Genomic DNA, 19345 nt, shown 5'->3' on the forward strand with positions numbered 1-19345 from the left:
GAGGGCGCACTAGTAGAGCTCTGTTTGGGAAACACCCTCAGCGACGAAGTGTGTAGGGAACACGGAGGGGGGCACGGATGCTCGAGCATGCGATAAACAGTGGCCTAAAACAGAAGATACCTCAGCGTATTCTTTTATTTTTTGCACTACTGGCTGGTTGGTACTGAGAGGAGACGAGCTTTTGGTCGTGAGGCAGAGTGAGAGGATGCTGTGGCGAGCGGCGTGTGACCCAAACCAACACAGATAACTAATCTTAACGAGAATTGAGAGTCCGTGTATGTAGGAGAAAACAAAACAAACGCCTGATTTCCCTGTCTCGCGTCGGCATGCTTTGTGAGTTTTAAATGCTGAGCAGTGTTGTGATGAAGGCGTTGTGGACGAGCAGCAGGTTCCTGAGGCGACTGTGTGTTTGTGCTGGACTCATCGCCCTCAGCTGGCTTCTCCGAGTAACAGGTGCGGGGCTTTTCCCCCCATTTTATTTTTGTATATATATATATATATATATATATATATATATATATATATATATATATATATATATATATATATATATTAAACTGTGCATCTTATACGTTTTTATTAACTCGTATTAATATTCAGTGGGATATCTAATTTGGTGCATTGTGCACCTGAATAACCACAACGTTAAAGGTGGAGCCTGTGATTATTTGTTTTTAAGCCAGAGCACTATATAATATTAAGCAGGGCTCTCCTCATGCTCCAGCAGCTGTTAATGAAATACATGCATAGAAAATACAGGATTTGTGCAGCCTCAGATTCTGTAAATTTTGGGGGGGAAAACAACAGCATGATGTGGACCACCAACATCCAACTAGTCAGAACAAGGAGGCGTGTCCAGTCCAGTGGCTTAGTCAGAAACCCAGCCAACAGGGAACGTTCTCAGAACTTTGGCTAATGTTCTGACAAGGTTCTCTCAAAACATTCGTCCATGTTAATGTTAACAGAACATTCGTTCAGATTCATCTTGTCTTTGGGGCAGTGGTGGTTTGGTGGTTGAAGCTCTTGGTTACTGCTCTGAAAGTCGAGGGTTCAAGACCCAGCACTGCCAAGCTGCCACTGTTGGGCCCTTGAGCGAGGCCCTTAACCCTCTCTGCTCCAGGAGCGCTGTATCATGGTGTCCCCCTGTGCTCTGACCCCAACTTTCTGACATGCTGGGGTATTCGAAGAAAATAATTTCACTATATATATATATATATATATATATATATATATATATATATATATATATATATATATATATATATATATCTGTCCGATAAAGACTATATTTACTCTATATATTTAAAATACATTCTTGTTATTAATATTTTGGGTTTATCTTCAATTTTATGTGACATTAACTATTGCACTTAATACATTTTTATGTGAAGCACTCTGTGCATGTAAATACCTTATTGTAAAGCATTTTGAGCTGCATTTTATGTATGAAAGGTGCTATAGAAATAAAGTTTATTATTATTATTATTATTATTATTATTATTATTATTATTATTATTATTATTATTATTATTCACGGTTTTTAGTGCCAGTCAGTAATCTGGCTGCCGCATTTCGTACCAATTGCGATCAACAGTTGTTCTAGGCAAACCAAGATAGTGTGAATTACAATAGTCCAACACAGTTGTTAAACGCGTGAATAAATAATTTCAAGGTCCTTCTTGGAGAGCATCATCTTGATTTTAGATCTTAACTGAATCTTATCAGGGATCTTCGTTTATCCCTGGGATTGGCTCCAGTCTCCCCCGTGACCCTGCGTAGTGGGATAAGTGGTACAGAAAATGGTTGGATGAATAATAATAATAGTTACTAGCCTTAAGGCTACTCATATTTTGGATAGAATGCAATACAGAAGCTACTTTGGTTTACAAGTGTACAGTGACACAGAACATCTAAGTGTCATTATCAGGCAGTTAGATTTCATAATCGGCTGTTTTTAGGGTAGGCAATTAAAGTTTTACACACAACATTGTACAGTAGATACAATACAATACTCGTGTTGAGTGTAACGTTACATTACCTGGCATTCAAATCATACTGACAGACGTGATTATGTGTTCTAAACACTTTTTCACGCTTGTTTTTACAACTGTGATGAATTTTCAAACATTTCCTGGCGTCCCAACAATTGATATGCAAATGTAAATCATTAAAACTTCAAATTATATGATATTTCTAAGAACCTCACTGACATTTACACCACACAGTTATGAGTCTCCAGGGAATTTTTCTTGGTTAATTTCACATGGTTTTCTTGTTCCATGACAGTTGGTTACACTAACATCTTAGGAAAGTCATTTCAGACAAAGGTTATGAAAATAAGCTTTTAACTCTTTAATAACTATTTAAATAAAATTAAAATTTATCATCAAATTAACAATTGTAAGTTTTAAGTATTCCACTATAAGAGATGCACAATTCATTTTTTATAACTCAGTACCATGTAATATATAATTCATTAACATGTTTTGTTGAAGTTAGTTTTGTGCGGACACAAAATGGAGTGTCATGCCATCTACCCATTTACTGATTAAGAGAAAGTTTGTTTACTGAGTATCTCCTGTGTTCTTATTATCTACATAAACCAGTCTGATGTTTAGTTCTTTTCTAATGTAAGGAGTAAAGCAATAATTGTATAATGTAATATCTAATTGTTCTGGTTTTACAGATCCTCCTGATAGGGATTTTGATCTGATTTGGTCTAAACGAAAACTGACTCAGCAGCATGGAGAGTTGAACCAAACATCCAGTGAACCCCGAGCTGGTGAGTTCCATTCAGTTTGATTTACATTTACATTTAATCATTCCAAGACTTGAGTGAGGAAATGCAAGCCTCTCTCTCTCTCTCTTTCTCTTTCGCTCTCTCATAGCACTCCTTTACTTTTTCCTTGTTTTGCTATTCCATCTTTTCCTCTCTCATCATTAACAGACAGCTGCCTCCTTCCGAGCCAAGCCCCCTTTGAGGCTTGGTGTTGCTAAGCAGCAGAATCTGTAATTCAGAACAGAGGAAGGTCTGTTTTAAGCAGTCAAAGCATGGTGCTTAAGAGAAACATGTCACACAGCCCTTTTTTCCACTGATCAGTCCTCTAATCGCTCACCTAGAGCAGTGTGTCTCTGGCTCACTTGGCCCTCTGTGAAGCCAGCTCTCTTTTATCACTGTGGGTGAGCTGAGTTCTATCTGCCTGCTCTGTAAAATCACTCTCATCGAGAGGGGGGTCTAAATCCGCTTTTACATAATTCGACAGGCAGTGGTCGCACAGTATTAGCTCAGTGGTTAAGATGAGGGACTACTGATAGGAAGGTTGTGAGATCAGATAGCAGTACTGCTGAGCTGCCACTTGAGCAAGGCCCTTAACCCTCAACTGCTCAGTTGTATAAATGAGATAAATGTAAGTCGTTGTGGATAAGGGCATCTGCTAAATGCTTTAAATGTAAATATAATTAAACAGAAAAGTAGTGTGTGAATGTGTGTGATTGTGCCCAGAGATGGGTTGGCACCCTGTCCAGTGTGTCCCCCCACCTCATGCCCCGAGACCCCTGGGATAGGCTCGAGGCTTCCCGCAACCCAGTGTAGGATAAATGGTACAGAATATAGATGGATGGATGGATAGTTGGCGGAACACGAAAAACATAATTACGTTTGTCATTTAAACCCCTCATGTCTCTTAGCACTTTGCGTAGTATTGTTTATCTCCTTACCAAGTGGTTGTTCTTCATTTCTCGTTTTGTTTCACATTCACCGACCTCGTTTCTCGTTTACCGATTCTGATTCTAGCCTCGCCCTATTTATGCCTGTTTGTAGATCGCCTGACCTTTTGCCTGTTATTTGACCATGCTTTTGATTACCGTTTTGGATTTGTCTGCCTGCCTCTCTCTATAATAAACCTCTTTAACTGCACTTGCATCCATCCTAACCTCCATTACGTAAATAACGTGACAATTTCCCTCTATAATTACATTGCAGCCTCAGGGTACTTACAGATTTTATATATATATATATATATATATATATATATATATATATATATATATATATATATATATATATATATTCCTCACAAGATAAATAATCTCTTCAAGCCAATGATAAAATTTTGGACTACAAAAATTTAATCTATCTTTTATGTGAATTTCTTCAGAACTTCTTTCCCAGCTATGTAATATAGTGACTGATGAATGCACGTAGATGCCTAATTTCTGAACCCATGCAATATTATGGAATTAGTTCATAGATAGTTTTGCCTCATGCATGATCACATTCAGTTTTGAAACTGCTTTTTAGGGCATGGTGGCTTAAAGGTTAGCACGTTTTCGTTGTGCCTCTGTTGGGGGTTTGAATCCTGCCTCTGCCCTGCATGTGCAGAGTTTGCATGTTCTCCCTGGGGTTTCCTCCAGGTACTCTGGTTTCCTCCCCCAGTCCAAAGACATGCGCTGTAGGCTAATTGGCTTTTCCAAATTGTCCATAGTGTGTGAATGTGTGTGAATGTGCCGTGCCACGGGTTGGCACCCTGCCCAAGGTTCTCCCCCGCCTTGTGCCACGAGTTCCCTGGGATCGGCTGCAGTGATATGGAAAATGGATGGATGGATAAAACTGCTTTGTACTGTTTGCAATAGTTTTGCTGTTTACGTAACTACCCATTTAGCAATGTGTGCAGAATATTGTGCTACTACACTGAACAAATCTATATCTGCAGACTGAAATGTCTCTCGATGTGCTAATGTAAGCAAGCCTGGTGCCTTGGGCCCCGACCACTGTATCAAATCAGCTACGGATGATTTGAGATTTCAGTTAGCCAGTTATCGCTGAGAGACGAAAGCTTCATAACAACGTGGAGTCAAATGTGCAGTCAGAAGAGGAGCACTGTTTCTTAGAAAAGGTTATTCAGATCATATAATGACACCATCAAAGTTTGCTGAGTGTTAATCCTCTTTTGACCAGCCGTTGGTTCAGCAATATCTATTCATTTGTGTTTTGATTCTATAGTTGTTTGACTTTCACTCAGTCCGTTACACACTACTGTCTAAAAAGGAGGAGGGATTGAAAAGGCTTTTAAATGCCTTATGCCAATACACCTCCTGCCTGCTTTAGTTTGAGAAGGTTCTTAAAGCAGATCATACTTTTATTAGATATATGAATTTGATTTTATATTTTTGATAAATCATGATTGATTGATTGATACCATGATTATTTAGAAAAATATCAAACCACGGTTGTACCATTTCTCCAGTTCAAAAAAATTAAATAATCTATTTACTGTGTCTGTATAGGCAGCCTGAGTGAAAGCACTAAAGCAGGACTTGCATGCAGAAAGAAAATCCTGTGGTTTTCAGTTGCTTTTATGTCAATAATTTAAGCTGCTCTGTCCATCTCTAACCCTTTACTAATGGACTGTGTTTTTCTTTCTGCACATACACACGCTCTCTTACACATACACACTCTCTCACACATACACACACACTCACACACTCATTCACACTGACTCACTCACTCTCACTCACTCACTCACTCACACGTGCACGCGTGCCCCCAGCGATCAGTGAATTTCCTGAAGATGTCTTCACTAAGGAGCAGAGAAGGCATGGGGCGCTGCTGCTGCATATCCTCTGTGTGAGTTTTCGCACACCAAATGTCACACTGTGAACAGTTCCATGTTACAGCATAGTGCATAGAAAATACAGTATACTTTTAGAGAAAATAGAGTATAAGTGCATGAATACATGTCATAGTGTAATAAAGTTCATTTATATATTCAATCTGTATATAAATGTTGAAGCAAAAAAGTGACAAAGATTTTAAATAAGAAAAAAAAAGCACAAAAAGCTATGACTCCACCATTAATGGGGAAGAGAATTTTACATTTATATTTTCACCTTTGATATTTAACAGTAACAGAACAAAAATGAACTTATGTGCAGCACCGCCATATATTTACTGAATCTCTGAATAATTTTTTTTTCAGTGTATTTTTTTTTCAAGTCGTCTTTCAGGTCACTTTGACACACACACATTCTCAGATTTTCTTTTTTTAAAAATCTGATTCACATCCATCATTGCCTTCACAGTGTTCTGTTCATAATATAGTGATATAATATAATATAATATAGGTGCGTGCGCTTGTGAGAGGGGGGAAGCATTTCATGGCAGAGGACGTAAAACATGCTCCAGGCTCGATTGTCTTTGCCTACTCCTGGATAACCCAGATGTTATATTATTTCTGTGGTTTTTTTTTTTGCATTGAGCAGTCTGTACAGGATTTCGCAGAGTATTTTTGTGATTGTTGCAGCCAAAAATGCTTGATTTCTTTTGTCCTTTTTCTGCTTCAAATGTGCTTGAATTGGTGAAATGGCAATTGCATGATATTGTCTTTCACAGTGATGTTTGTTGGTAAATGAGACCTTTTAGCTGTACTCATGTTCGACGCACGTGAATCGAACAGGGCTTTGGCTGAATGTGCGTTGTGATGACATCACGTGATGCGTCTCGGCCCAAATCTGTGGTAATCCTGCAAATATGCCGAGTTTGCTTGATTTTGCGTTCATTTCTGTGATTGTAAAATCGCTAAATTCTTGGAGGAACTGATTGAATTTTGCAACCTGACCGTAACTGGTTGAAGCGGAGCACTAAAATGAGCAACCTCAATACAGGTTTTTGAATATTTGAAAACTGAATTATTGAATCTGAATTTGTGAACACTGAAAAACAAAATTATATACATACTTGATTGTTTGAAAATGTGAATAGTGAAATAAAATGACTTTGAACTTCAAGAAGTTGAATTCAGAATAAGTAAACACAAATGTGTGGTTTTTGACTTAATATACACATAACACTGTTATGAATTCAGTGGTCTTTAATTTTCATTATTAAGAATTTAATGGCTTTTAAAAAGTCAATTTAAAAAGAATCTAATCTTTATCACTTTTTTGCTTCCACAAATGTACTTGTTTGATATGTGCTTCATTAACTAAATTGGGACAAAATGTAAACTTCGTAGTAACATGCTTATCATACTTTTGAGTATACTAGTCATACTTCTAAATAATGATTGATGGTACTTTACCTAGGGCGCAGGGTGGCTTAGTGGTTAGCTAAGCCAACATTCGCCTCACACCTCCAGGGTCTGGAGTTCGAGTCCCACCGGGGCCGTGTGTGTGGAGTTTGCATGTTCTCCCCGTGCTGCAGGGGTTTCCTCTGGGTACTCCGGTTTCCTCCCCCAGACCAAAGACAGGCAGATTGGCATGGCTAAAGTGTCCGTATTGTATGAATGGGTGTGTGAGTGTGTATGTGATTGTGCCCTGCGATGGATTGGCACCCTGTCCAATGTGTACCCCACTTTGTGCCCGATGCTCCCTGGGATAGGCTCCAGGTTCCCCGTGACCCTGAAAAGGAGTAAGCGGTAGAAGATGGATGGATGGTACTTTACCTGTATATTGTTCTGAAAGTTTACTTAAATTTACACTTTACAATAAAGACAAAACCCCTAAAATACAGCCGAGTCTCCCCCGATCACATTTGAGCTCCCCAGTTAGAAATGTGAAGGTGCTTCCTAGATGATGATACATAAAGTTAGCACCTCATGATCTCCCAAACACCAGCCAAATGCTTTGCCTAGTTAGTTTCTGGTTAGAGTCAAGTCTCTGCCATCAATCCCAAATAAAAACCCTAATAAATAATTACATTTTAACCTAAGGTCAACTACTGTATTAAAAAAGTACTTCATATATCAAAATATAGTACAATACTATATAAAAGTATTGTATATTATTCCAAGCACATCCAAAGGAAACTAATATTTCACTCACCACTTTACTTCTCTTCAAGAACAGTATATTTGAACATGCTAGTATGTACAGTAAACGGCAAGTATACTTGGTGTGCTTCTCTGTAAGTATACATTAGTTTACTTGTAGTAAACTTGGATAAACGTGGTATAATGAAATGAAATTTATTGTAACTGTTCATTAAGCGTTCGCAGCACACATATACTGTATCATTGTAGCTTGGTAGTCGTTGCAAAGCCTCGTTTAGTTGTTAATATTCTTTTTTCTCTTTGCAGGCTGTTTACATGTTCTACGCCCTTGCTATTGTCTGTGATGTGTACTTTGTGCCATCTCTGGAAAAGATCAGTGAGGTCAGAGCTTTTTTGCTATTATCTCTGCTGTCCACCATTATCCATGTGAGAACACACATACTTCTATGTATAGTTCATCCTTAGCACCTTTTGATTTGCAGAACCTACATCTGAGTGAGGATGTTGCCGGAGCCACCTTCATGGCAGCAGGAAGTTCTGCTCCAGAGCTCTTTACCTCTCTGATTGGTCAGTTTTATAGTTAAAAAAAAAACAGATAGTTTTTTTTTTTAAATTAAAAAAACTTTATTCAGACAATTTCCTCCAGCATAATTTTTATATAACATTGTCTCAGGTGTATTCATCACTAAGGGAGATGTTGGAGTTGGCACCATAGTGGGCTCAGCAGTCTTTAATATCCTAGTTATCATTGGAGTGTGTGGCATTTTTGCTGGACAGGTAGGAGACTTGTTTTCCAGGAGTCTTCTCCACATTAAGGAGAAGAGCTCTTGTTTAGAGATGTACAGAGATCTTGTTTTCTTTTTCCTCATAGACGATCTCTCTCACCTGGTGGCCTCTCTTCCGGGACTCTGTTTACTACATCATCTCAGTCTTGGCTTTAATTCTGGTCAGACTTCCTAGAGTTACATGTAAAACTATTTTATATATTCCTCTTTTTTCTAAGCTTGATTTGTTACAGACAGACATGTTCTTGACTTGCAGATCATTTATGATGAAAAAGTTCTCTGGTAGGTTTCAGTAATTTTTTGATTGCTTTTGAAACAGTATAGAATTGTTTAAACAGAATCTCAGACTTTGTGAACTTTGCTTGGTTGGTACAGGTGGGAGACTATAGTCCTCATATCAATGTATGGAATTTACATCCTTATCATGAAGTACGTAATGATCAATCACTAAATGCTTTACATAGAGTTTTAATGATAGTAATGATGGCTCATTATGTGTGTGTGTGTGTGTGTGTGTGTGTTTGGGTATATTTCAGATTCAATGGTCAAATCTGGGGCTGGGTTGAACTGAGGTGTGGTATACCTGGACAGCCATGTTTGGTGAGCAGCCTACATCAAGATGTAGCAGTGGAAGATGCTTGCACAAACTGTGACACTTCTATGATCCTGATGAAGAAAGGTGTGTGTGTGTGTGTGTGTGTGTGTATGTATTGCTTGGTCACCTTTTCAACACATTACAAATACACTGAAGTTGTTTATATTTTTGTGGTTATTACAGAAATTGACACTAGATTAAAAACCTTGCAGGAGAAGCAGTGCATTGTTCCACTTTAAAATGTTTAAAGATCAGAAACACTAAAAACACTTTCTACTGCTCAGGTCAGTGTGCAAGTGAGCAGGACTCAGCCGTGGTGATGGTGGATGAGCTGATGAGTCTGCATCCTCACCAGTTCTCCTTATCAGAGGCAAGCCTCCATCTCATGTTCATCCCCCCTTCCCCCTCCCACCCACCCACACCCCTGACTGGGTGCATGCTCATCGCTGAGGTAATGCCCACCCACTCACCTTTCATGCTAGCCGACTGGCAGACACAGGACAGCTGCATTCTCTTAGCTGAAGTGTTCTTTTGAAGTGTGCAGATATTAATACTGCTAGCACCATCAGGAAGAAAGTGCCCTTATGACTTTACTGGCTTTAATTCATAGTTGTTTTCATTTTCATTTTTCATTTGTTTTCAGACAAGTTTCAGTTAGCTGTGTTTCGCCAAGATGAAACATACAGTATGTTTAGACCCAAACACCACTAACTGGACATAATCCATTTCTGGAAAACTTTATAGTGATGTTCCCATTATCAGCCATTATTTCCATTTAGAAAAAATAACGATGCATTAAAAACTCATCCAGAGTCACTCAGACAACTTTCCCAATATCACTAGAACACGAAAGAACCAAAATCACATACAGTATAATAATAATAATAATAATAATAATAATAATAAATCTTTACATTTTATTTAGCAGCTTTGCAGTTCATTTTCATAATGTGAATGCAGTGGAACAATTAACAAACAAAATAATTTCACTGATGATGACCACCTGTTCTCTTTCCATGGCCCTTAGTGTCATGGGTCTATAGTGTTGGTTATTCCAAATTTACTTGTTGAATAGTGAGAACTTGTTATTAATATCCAATAGTTATTACAATGTGAATCCTGATAAAGGGTTTGGGTGAATTGTCTATATAGAGACATGTGACAAATTAAAGTATCTGTTAGGGTGGTGTCTGACTCTGTATTCTGTATACTGGAATCCCCCTTTTATTTTATTTTTTCTCAATTCTCAAAGTCAGTTTCTTTCATCTGCATGCATATGCATCATGACTTTGTCTATTTCACTCTTGAAACTCAGGCATGTCTTTCTGAAGACTTCCCCATACTCTACTTCACATCACATTTAGATTTGGACTTCCATAAATTAGCTTTGCAGAATCCTTTTAACCCTCACATTCTGTTCACTACATACTTATTGACTGTTCACTTGGTCTCTCAGTTTTAGTGTTGTTCTAAATTAAATATCTGATCCAAACATAACATATGGATTAATATTTGTCCCCTCAATCAATAAGCTGTGTTCTCTTTGGATGGGTCTCTGACATTCTTCCTCTCTCTCTTATCCTACAGAGGCAGAGACTGATCATGAGCCGGAGCTCAGGGGAAAGTGTCAGTGGCACAGGAGAAATTCCCGGTCTGGAGAGCCCAGGGATGGAGGGGGGACCCTGGGGACTAGAAAATGGTGACAACATGGACAGCGAGACCCAACCTCTAGAAGAGGCGAGGACAAGGGGCAAGGGGGGAACAATGGAGAGGGTGGAAGACACTGGAGACACACAGCCCAAAGACACAGAGGAGGATGAAGAGGCACAGGAAGAACAACCCTTCAATCCTCTGATTGTGCCAGGCCAGTGAATTTAAAACATGTGAGATGAAAATAGATTGAGACATGGCCCAATTTGGGATTTTTTTCCTTAGTGACCTGATTAATGGTGCTAATGTTAAATTGCACACAGTGACTAGAATTATCTAGATTGAGTAGCATGGTGAAGTCAAAGGGATGTGCTTTGTATTTCTCAGATAGATCAGATCAGTAATGTGTAATGTGCAAAAAGCGTTAAAAAGAATAGTCATTCCAGCAGATAGCACTTTTTCACTAATTTTGGAACAGTTCCATGCTTTTCCACTACAAAAAAGGTTTCTAGCTGGCAAAACACTGTCAGTTTCAGCAACACAAAGCTGTGTGTCTGTACCATCAGTGCTTGGTGGGAGAGGTCCTTTTTGCATTTTTACATTCAGGATAGCCGAAATACAACCTCATTATAACTGCATCTGTGACAATGGTGTTATTTTTGAGTACTGTAGATGCTGAGGGATTCGACTTGAGAATGAGAATCTCCCATTATCATTATGAATTAAAAGCCTCTCATATGTTTTGGCTCTCCAAGAGGTGGAAACGTGGACAGGTTCTTAGGCTGGTATCCTGACACCTTGTTGTCAAAAAGAGTAATTGTAGTTCAGTTTCAAAGTGTGTGAAAGGTTTTTTTTTTTTTTTTTTTTTTTTTTTTTTATAAAGTATTTTTGTTAAAAAATAAAGTACTTTTCATACATATCAGTTATTTGATTTAACACTGCTGGTATTATTCAATAATCAGTAATATTCAGTGGTTATTTTTGGGATTTCAATAAAGTTATTTTAATGTTGAGATTAATGATGGAACTGAGGCACCCTATGAAGTCTGTCTCAGGACAGACTCAGAAAGTTCATCAACTGTTAAACCTATATACTTATATTACAGCTTGGAATTAATTTTGCTAAACTATATTTCATGCTATTTTATTCTGAAAGAAGAAACTCATTTCACGTAATTTAAATAGAAATTAATTAATTTTAAAATTAACAAAAACATTATTTTAAACTGTATCATCTGTTTAATAACCTATTTTGACCATTTCTGACTTTAAAAACCAAAGTAATGATCCATTACCAGTGTGTTTTACTAAAAATTGGGGGTAGGTCAAGGATGATGTCAACTCATCCAGGGAGTGGGGCTTATTTAATTCCCTTCTTAAATGTAAAATTTTAGAGGCTACGATGTTGCGGGAGGCTTACCTCTAGGCTATAAATGGGAAACTGGGTAAAACAGTGTGAATTTTTAAATCTCACCATGGCAGTGAAATACTGCAAAGCCAACTGATGCAGTTTCCTTTATAAAATAACTTTTTGCAGAACTGCTGACATATAGCTATGGTTTTTGAAAGCCTTGAGGCTCTTGTTTTCCTTTCATATGTGTCTGTATGGTTACTATGTTTTCCTTAATGCTGCACAGAACCAGAAGTAATATGCTTCAGCATTTCGTGTTGAGTAAAATAGGTTACATATGTAAACATTGTTCAAGGGCTGCCATAGTTTCCTATGGAACTAATTAATAGTTGGAGAATTACTATTTGCTCCTTTCCTTTGCTAAGTACATATAGCAGTGTTGTCATCACATGATTGTGACAGTAAGGTAAATGCTATCCTGTGGACAGTGTGCTCATTAGCCACTGGTCTGATGTCATCAGGCTCCAATGCTCTAGTTGCAGAAGGACAAACCATCTCACAATTGACTGCGTAATTTCAGAAACTTCACCTGGATCCCCAGTAAATCTTGAAGTTTGCTCATGCTCTGTTCTGGTGCCACACTCCATCTTGCATTGTTCCCACCATCTTATGTTGCAGTCTTTGAAACCCAGTTCCGGAGGAATGTTTATGTCTCAGACAGAAGGGATGATAATTTAACATCTCCTGGACCAAAGATCTGTCCACGTGCCAACAGCAGTTTTTATCAGGCTCCAGCAATGGCATTTGATCCAACCAAACTTGTCTCCTTGTCTCACATCCAGTGACTTCCCTCACCCTGTTGCTTTGGCTCCCACAGCTTGAAGTGCTGTCTGTAGAATTTATGTGCTTATTGCATCATATATTACATTGCCTATTGCAGTGTATCATATGCACCGGAGGTATTGATCTCAAGCCAGGGGCTTCTGCATCTGTCATTGCAAACAGTATGGTTGCTTTTAAACATGCACGTGAACATGCATAAAAACTCATCAATGAAATGAACATTGTCTAATAGCCCAGCTAGTTACATGGGCAGATGTACCACAAAATGGATTAGGCAGTTGTCCAGCCATATTGGCTGGAGAATGGCCTTAACACCAGTCTGCAGCATAGTCAGTACTGCTGTTGTTCTGTACTCCTTTTCACTCCAATCTTCCCACTGATCTAATTTTAAATGATCATCTCTACCATAATGAATGAGATGCAGTCAGATAGCACAGCAGATTCTTGCATATGGCCCAGGCCCACTGACAGCTTCTCTAACCTTATCTTTTCATCCCAACGGGCTCTGCAGATGTATCAGCTGCTCTCTTCTCTCATCAGTGGGCTTGTGCAGCCTCAAAGGAAGATGATGAACAACCAAGGCATAGCCTTGCTTGTAATGAAGCTAATGGCATTAGGGCACGACTGCAGTTAGGATAAGGTTCTGTGAGTACCTGTCCGAGATGTTCCATGTCAAACAATTTGGGAAAAGATCATGTCTGTCATCCAACTCCTTGGCAGAACAACCTACCATCCTCTGTAATACACAAGAGGCTGGAAAAGGTGACAGTGTTTTAACGTTTCACATAACTTATGAGTTTGTGGCCTTATTATAACATTTTAAGATTAGTTACTCTGTGTCTACAGCACCCACCCTGCTACACTCCAACTCGAACAATAAGCTGTCTTGTCTAGCAGCACAGACAATAGTTACAAAATTAGTAACAATTCAAATATTAGAAATATCATCAATTATGGCATCAACTCACTCTATCCGACGTTGCAGATTTTAACTATTACAACAAGATTAGCAACAATCTTCAACAATTAAAGCGCTGCCTACTGAATCTACTTCCTCAAATCCTTGACAAGACTAAAATGGGAAAGATGTTGAGCATACGTTTTATACCAAACAACACAAACAAATCTTTACAAAAATGGAACCATTGTCTTTATTTAGACTTTAATGCAGATCAAGCTTTTCTATTCACGCTTCCCATGACCCATTTATTAATTTAAACATTTCACACTGCCCACAACTAATTCGTTTATTTCATATGTCCAGGATTCATTAATTCAGTTTACACACAGCCATGATGTAATACATTCACTGGAGACCAGAGCTTCATTTCCATGCATTCTAACTATGAGTAAGTAAATACACCGTGTAAATTGGCTATATATTGATAGATTACTATATACATGCTTTACTGCAGCATACAAACAAATGTTGTTAGCTTGACAAAATAAAGCCTGTGTGCGCAAAGCCGATTTCCAAACATATGGTTTAAAGGAAGCATGTGTTATACACAACCAGTAATAAGACTAAAATGAGCTTTTAATACCACAAGTACAGCATGCAAACGCAACATGCCTCCTATTTAAAAACATGCAGAGCAAAAATGAAGACACAAAAGAGAACACATGCATACAGCATGGCTAAGGACTCTATTGCCATTATGTTTTGTTGAGGATGCAACACAATATTATAAAGTTGTGAACCGTTGTGATCTAGAAATTAAAGGTATCATTTATATTTTGTCTGTTGAGTATTTTGACTGAGATAAAAACAAAGGCAACCTGAGTAAACACAAAGTACAGTTTTTAAATTATAATGTAATTTATTGAAGCAAAAGACTATTCTAATACCAACTGGGCCTGTGTGAAAATGTATTTGCCCCTGTAGTTACTAATTCCTCAAATCTATGAAACTGCATTCATAACGGGGTTCAGCTGGACTAGACGCAACCAGGCCTGATTACTGCAAACCCTGTTCGATCAAATCTGCACTTAAATTAACAACATGAAGTTGGTTAAAAGGGGTTACCCAGTAACACACTATACCAAAACTGAAATAAATTCCAGAAATGATGAGGAAGAAGGTGATATAGAGTGAAATAAGATAAGAGTGAAATATATCAGTCTGGGAAGGGTTACAAAGCTATTTCAAAGGCTCTGGGACTCCAAAAACCATAGTGAGAGTCATTATTTCCAAATGGAAAAACCCGGCACAGTAGTGAACTTTCCCAGAAGTGACCGACCTTCCACGATTCCTCCAAGTGCACAGCAGTGACTCATTCAGGAAGTCACAAAAGAGCCAAGAACAACATCAAAAGACCTACAAGCCTCTCCTGCATCAATAAAGGTCACTGATCATGACTCCACTATCAGAAAGACACTGGGTAAAAATGGCATCCATGGAAGAGTGGTGAGGAGAAAACCACTGCTAACCCAGAAGAACACTAAGGCTCGTCTGAATTTTGTCAGAACACACTTTATGATCCTAAAACCTCTTGGGGAAAATGTTCAGTGGACTGATGAATTGAAATTGGAAATGTTTGGAAGACAGGGGCCCCTTTACTTCTGGTGCAAACTCAACACAGAATTCCACAAAAAGAACACCATAACTACGGTCAAGCATGGTGGTGGCAGTGTGATGGTGAGAGGATGCTTTGCTGCTTCTGGGCCTGGGCAACTTGTAATAATTGAGGGAAACATGAATTCTGTTCTCTACCAGAAAATCTTAAAGGAGAATGCCCGGTCTTCCATCCGTAACTCAAGCGCAAATGGATTATGCAGCAAGACAATGATACAAAGCATAGGAGTAAATCCTGGTCCTAGAAATAAGTGAAAGACTGATCTCCAGTTATTTCCAGTTATTGAAGTTCTTGCTGCTAAAGGTGGCACAACCAGATTTTAACCTTAAGGGGGCAAATAGTTTTTCACATTGTTGATAGGTGTTGGCTTACTTTTTTTGCTTCAATAAAATAAATAAATAAATGAAAATGTATTGTATTTTTACTCCGGTTGACTTGTTTTATGTTTGACGACCTAAAACAATAAGATATACACAAAATACTTTTTCACAGCACTGTAGCTTTTTCTGGCAAATAATTAACATGGCGCATTATTTATGTGTGATCTTACGATTCCAATGATTACGTCAGTTCAGCCAGTGTTGGTGATGGAGTTTGAACATGGATACATGACACTGTGCTCTGTAATAGTTCCTTTCTCCAATAATGGGCTTCATGGACTTGTAAAACTATCTATAGTCTGAGCATAAACTCTGTTCTTATGTATTTTTCCACAGGAGGGTGCTGTGAACGGGTGAAGTGGTTGCTCTCGTGGCCTCTAAGTTGTCTGCTTTATTACACTGTGCCCAACTGTTTGCTGCCACACTGGGAGCGCTGGTTCATGGTCACCTTTGTGGTCTCCACACTCTGGATTGCTGTTTTCTCCTACCTCATGGTGTGGATGGTATGCAACATTTTACATGACAAATGGAATCATTTAATGTACAAGACTGTCCCAACTTTAAATGTAAGTTTCATTCCGCCTTCATTTTCAAAAATGCTATGCTCACCCGTATTCTGTGTTTTAGGTCACCATCATCAGTTTCACACTGGACATCCCAGATGTGATTATGGGCATCACGTTTTTAGCAGCTGGCACAAGCGTCCCTGACTGCATGGCTAGTCTTATAGTTGCCCGGCAAGGTACTGTATGCTTAGCAGGAGCAATATTGTTCTGGATCATATCATTTAATCAAATAATTTTTTTTTGTATATGCACTGTGGATTTGCAGGTATGGGAGACATGGCTGTGTCTAACTCAATAGGTAGTAATATTTTTGACATTCTATTGGGCCTCGGTTTCCCATGGGCTCTGCGTACACTTGTGGTGGATTACGGGTCAACGGTTAGTTCCTGTCAGTTTCATCAGTTTTGTCTCTGTGCTCTCACTTGGCTTTTTTTGTTTGAATGTTGAATGCAAATAAACATTGATATTAGATATGATATGCTTTAGATATATATATATTTTTCTCATTATTGTTCTATTGTTCTTTTTGCATTTACTTCTCAGGTCTCCATTAATAGTAGAGGACTGGTGTATTCAGTTATTTTACTGCTTGCTTCAGTCTTTCTCACAGTGAGTACTGATATTAAGGCCTACTATATACTTGTTTATAAAGGACTGCTGATGGGATCAATTAATTCCATGATTTTTTTGTTCAATCTAAATGGTTTAAAATATATTTTATTATCTGCAAGGGAACACTTCTGACTGCTGCTGTTTCACATGAATATTTGTTCTTCTTCTTCTTGTGCTGCAGGTTCTCAGTGTGCATCTGAATCACTGGAGACTTGACCGGAGGTTAGGCCTGGGTCTTATAATCTTGTATGCCATCTTTCTTCTCTGCTCTATCTGCTTTGAGCAGCTGTAGGTCACATCTGACGCAGCTAGCGAAACTTTATCCTGAATAATACGCTGGATTAATTTTCATGAGGAAATATCACATTACTGTAATTATTGCACCAGAGGCATAAGGAGCAGGTCCTGTGTGGGTTAATGAGTGAGTAGAGATTCATAAATTATATTAAGGAGTTACTACTCAGTACGCACTCTATTATTTATTCTACTGATAAGAAGTATTGATACACTTGGAAATCAAAGCAAAGTCATGGCCTGCATGCTGTTTGCACCCCACAATGTAATTTTTGAACAAGCCTGCAAGAGATTTTAAAGATAAAATTATGTTTGGACCACTATTGCTGAAATGTGCAATAGTGAAAAATAAAGAAGTTCCTGGTTTGGACACTGGGTGTCACTGAAGCCGAATCTGTAAACTCTGCCTCTTTGCCATATTTAAAAGTTTAAAAGGCCTACATTAATCTTGTCAAAATTTTGAGTAAACAGCATGGCAGCACCAAAGAAACAAAAACAGAAAGTGAACACAGGAGGTTTTGAGTTTTTTATTTTTATTTTTTATTTTTTAATAAGGTGGCTCTGAAATCAATTACTCTGAAGGAATATGACTAGTGAAATCTGTAAAATATTTATTTAACCAATACTATTCAAACACACAGAAGAAACTGCTTAAAAATCTTTTGACCCCAATAATAACCCCAATAAGGCTGAAGACTGCTGGTATAAGCACACTGCTAAACATAGCATAGATTATACACAACTGGCCATTACATCAGCTTGAGTCCTGCAAAGTGTATATCTTAAAATTATACTTAAAATATATAGATGATTTTTTTGTTTGTTTGTTTTACTGTTTAAGCAGGATTTTAAAGCTGTAACAAGCTGGTTATGATTATTAAACAGGATTAACATAAAGTTCCGGAATTAAGCCACAAGATATAATGTTTACAAAACACGGGTCACTTCTTTACCTTGGGCTTGTACATTTTCTACACTAAAGCATCTAAAATTATGAACAAGACAACAAAACAATTCAAAACGGCTCTTTGTTTTGCAATGAGCCAAATGTTTATGTATGTAATTTATGATGTAATCATATTTTCTTTTGGAAAAGTATTTCTTTAAAAAATGGATTATGAAAAAAACGTTTCAGTATTTTTAATATTATTATTATTATTGTTATTATTATTATTATTATTATTATTATTATTATTATTATAATTATTATTAGTATTATTATTATTATTATAGTATTATAATAAAAAAATGTATTATTTTAATTTGATTCATTAACCAAAGCAAAAAATCACTTTTACCGTTTATTTTATTTCATGCAAATTTGGACACATTTTACTACACATTTTACCTGTCTACACTTACCTACAAGTCCTTTTAACACTAGTCTGTGTGTTTGGGTTTCACCTGGTATTTTTTTGTTTTGTTTTGTTTTAAATTCAGAATAATCAGTGAATGGAAATTATCTTTGCTGAAATTTGAATAAAAAGGGGATAGGGACCTGAAAAGTTTATACAGTGGTGCTTGAAAGTTTGTGGCTTTTACATTTTTGCATAAATATGAACAAAAAACATCACCAGATTTTCACACAAGTCCTAAAAGTAGATAAGGAGAACCAAATTAAACAAATTAGAAAAAAATATTATATTTGGTCATTTATTTACTGGGGAAAATGATCCAATATTACATTTCAGTGAGTGGCAAAAGTATGTGAACCTCTAGGATTAGCAGTTAATTTGAAGGTGAAATTAGAGTCAGGTGTTTTCAAGCAATGGGATGCCAATAAGGTGTGAGCTCCCTGTTTTATTTAAAGAACAGGGATCTCTCAAAGTCTGATCTTTACAAAACATATTTGTGGAAGTGTGTCATGGCATTAACAAAGGAGATTTCTGAGAAAAAGAGTTATTTTTGTTGATGCTCATCAGGC

At 37.6% G+C, this 19345-nt stretch overlaps 1 protein-coding gene across 1 annotated transcript; it reads left to right on the forward strand.

The window, feature by feature from the left end:
- The first annotated feature begins 34 nt into the window (after window positions 1-34).
- On the forward strand, window positions 35-18471 carry slc24a6a (solute carrier family 24 member 6a). The gene is made up of 17 exons (XM_053682408.1): window positions 35-453; window positions 2687-2782; window positions 5550-5626; window positions 8076-8150; window positions 8252-8336; window positions 8443-8546; window positions 8641-8715; window positions 8811-8836; window positions 8930-8983; window positions 9091-9233; window positions 9434-9600; window positions 10737-11013; window positions 16286-16452; window positions 16577-16691; window positions 16781-16893; window positions 17059-17124; window positions 17309-18471. Exons 1-17 carry the CDS (start codon window positions 345-347, stop codon window positions 17417-17419), a joined length of 1860 nt encoding a protein of 619 aa, XP_053538383.1. The 5' UTR covers window positions 35-344; the 3' UTR covers window positions 17420-18471.
- Window positions 18472-19345: the final 874 nt, after the last annotated feature.

The sequence above is a fragment of the Ictalurus punctatus genome, chromosome 8 (genome assembly GCF_001660625.3).
Source record: "Ictalurus punctatus breed USDA103 chromosome 8, Coco_2.0, whole genome shotgun sequence".
Classification (NCBI taxonomy): domain Eukaryota; kingdom Metazoa; phylum Chordata; class Actinopteri; order Siluriformes; family Ictaluridae; genus Ictalurus; species Ictalurus punctatus.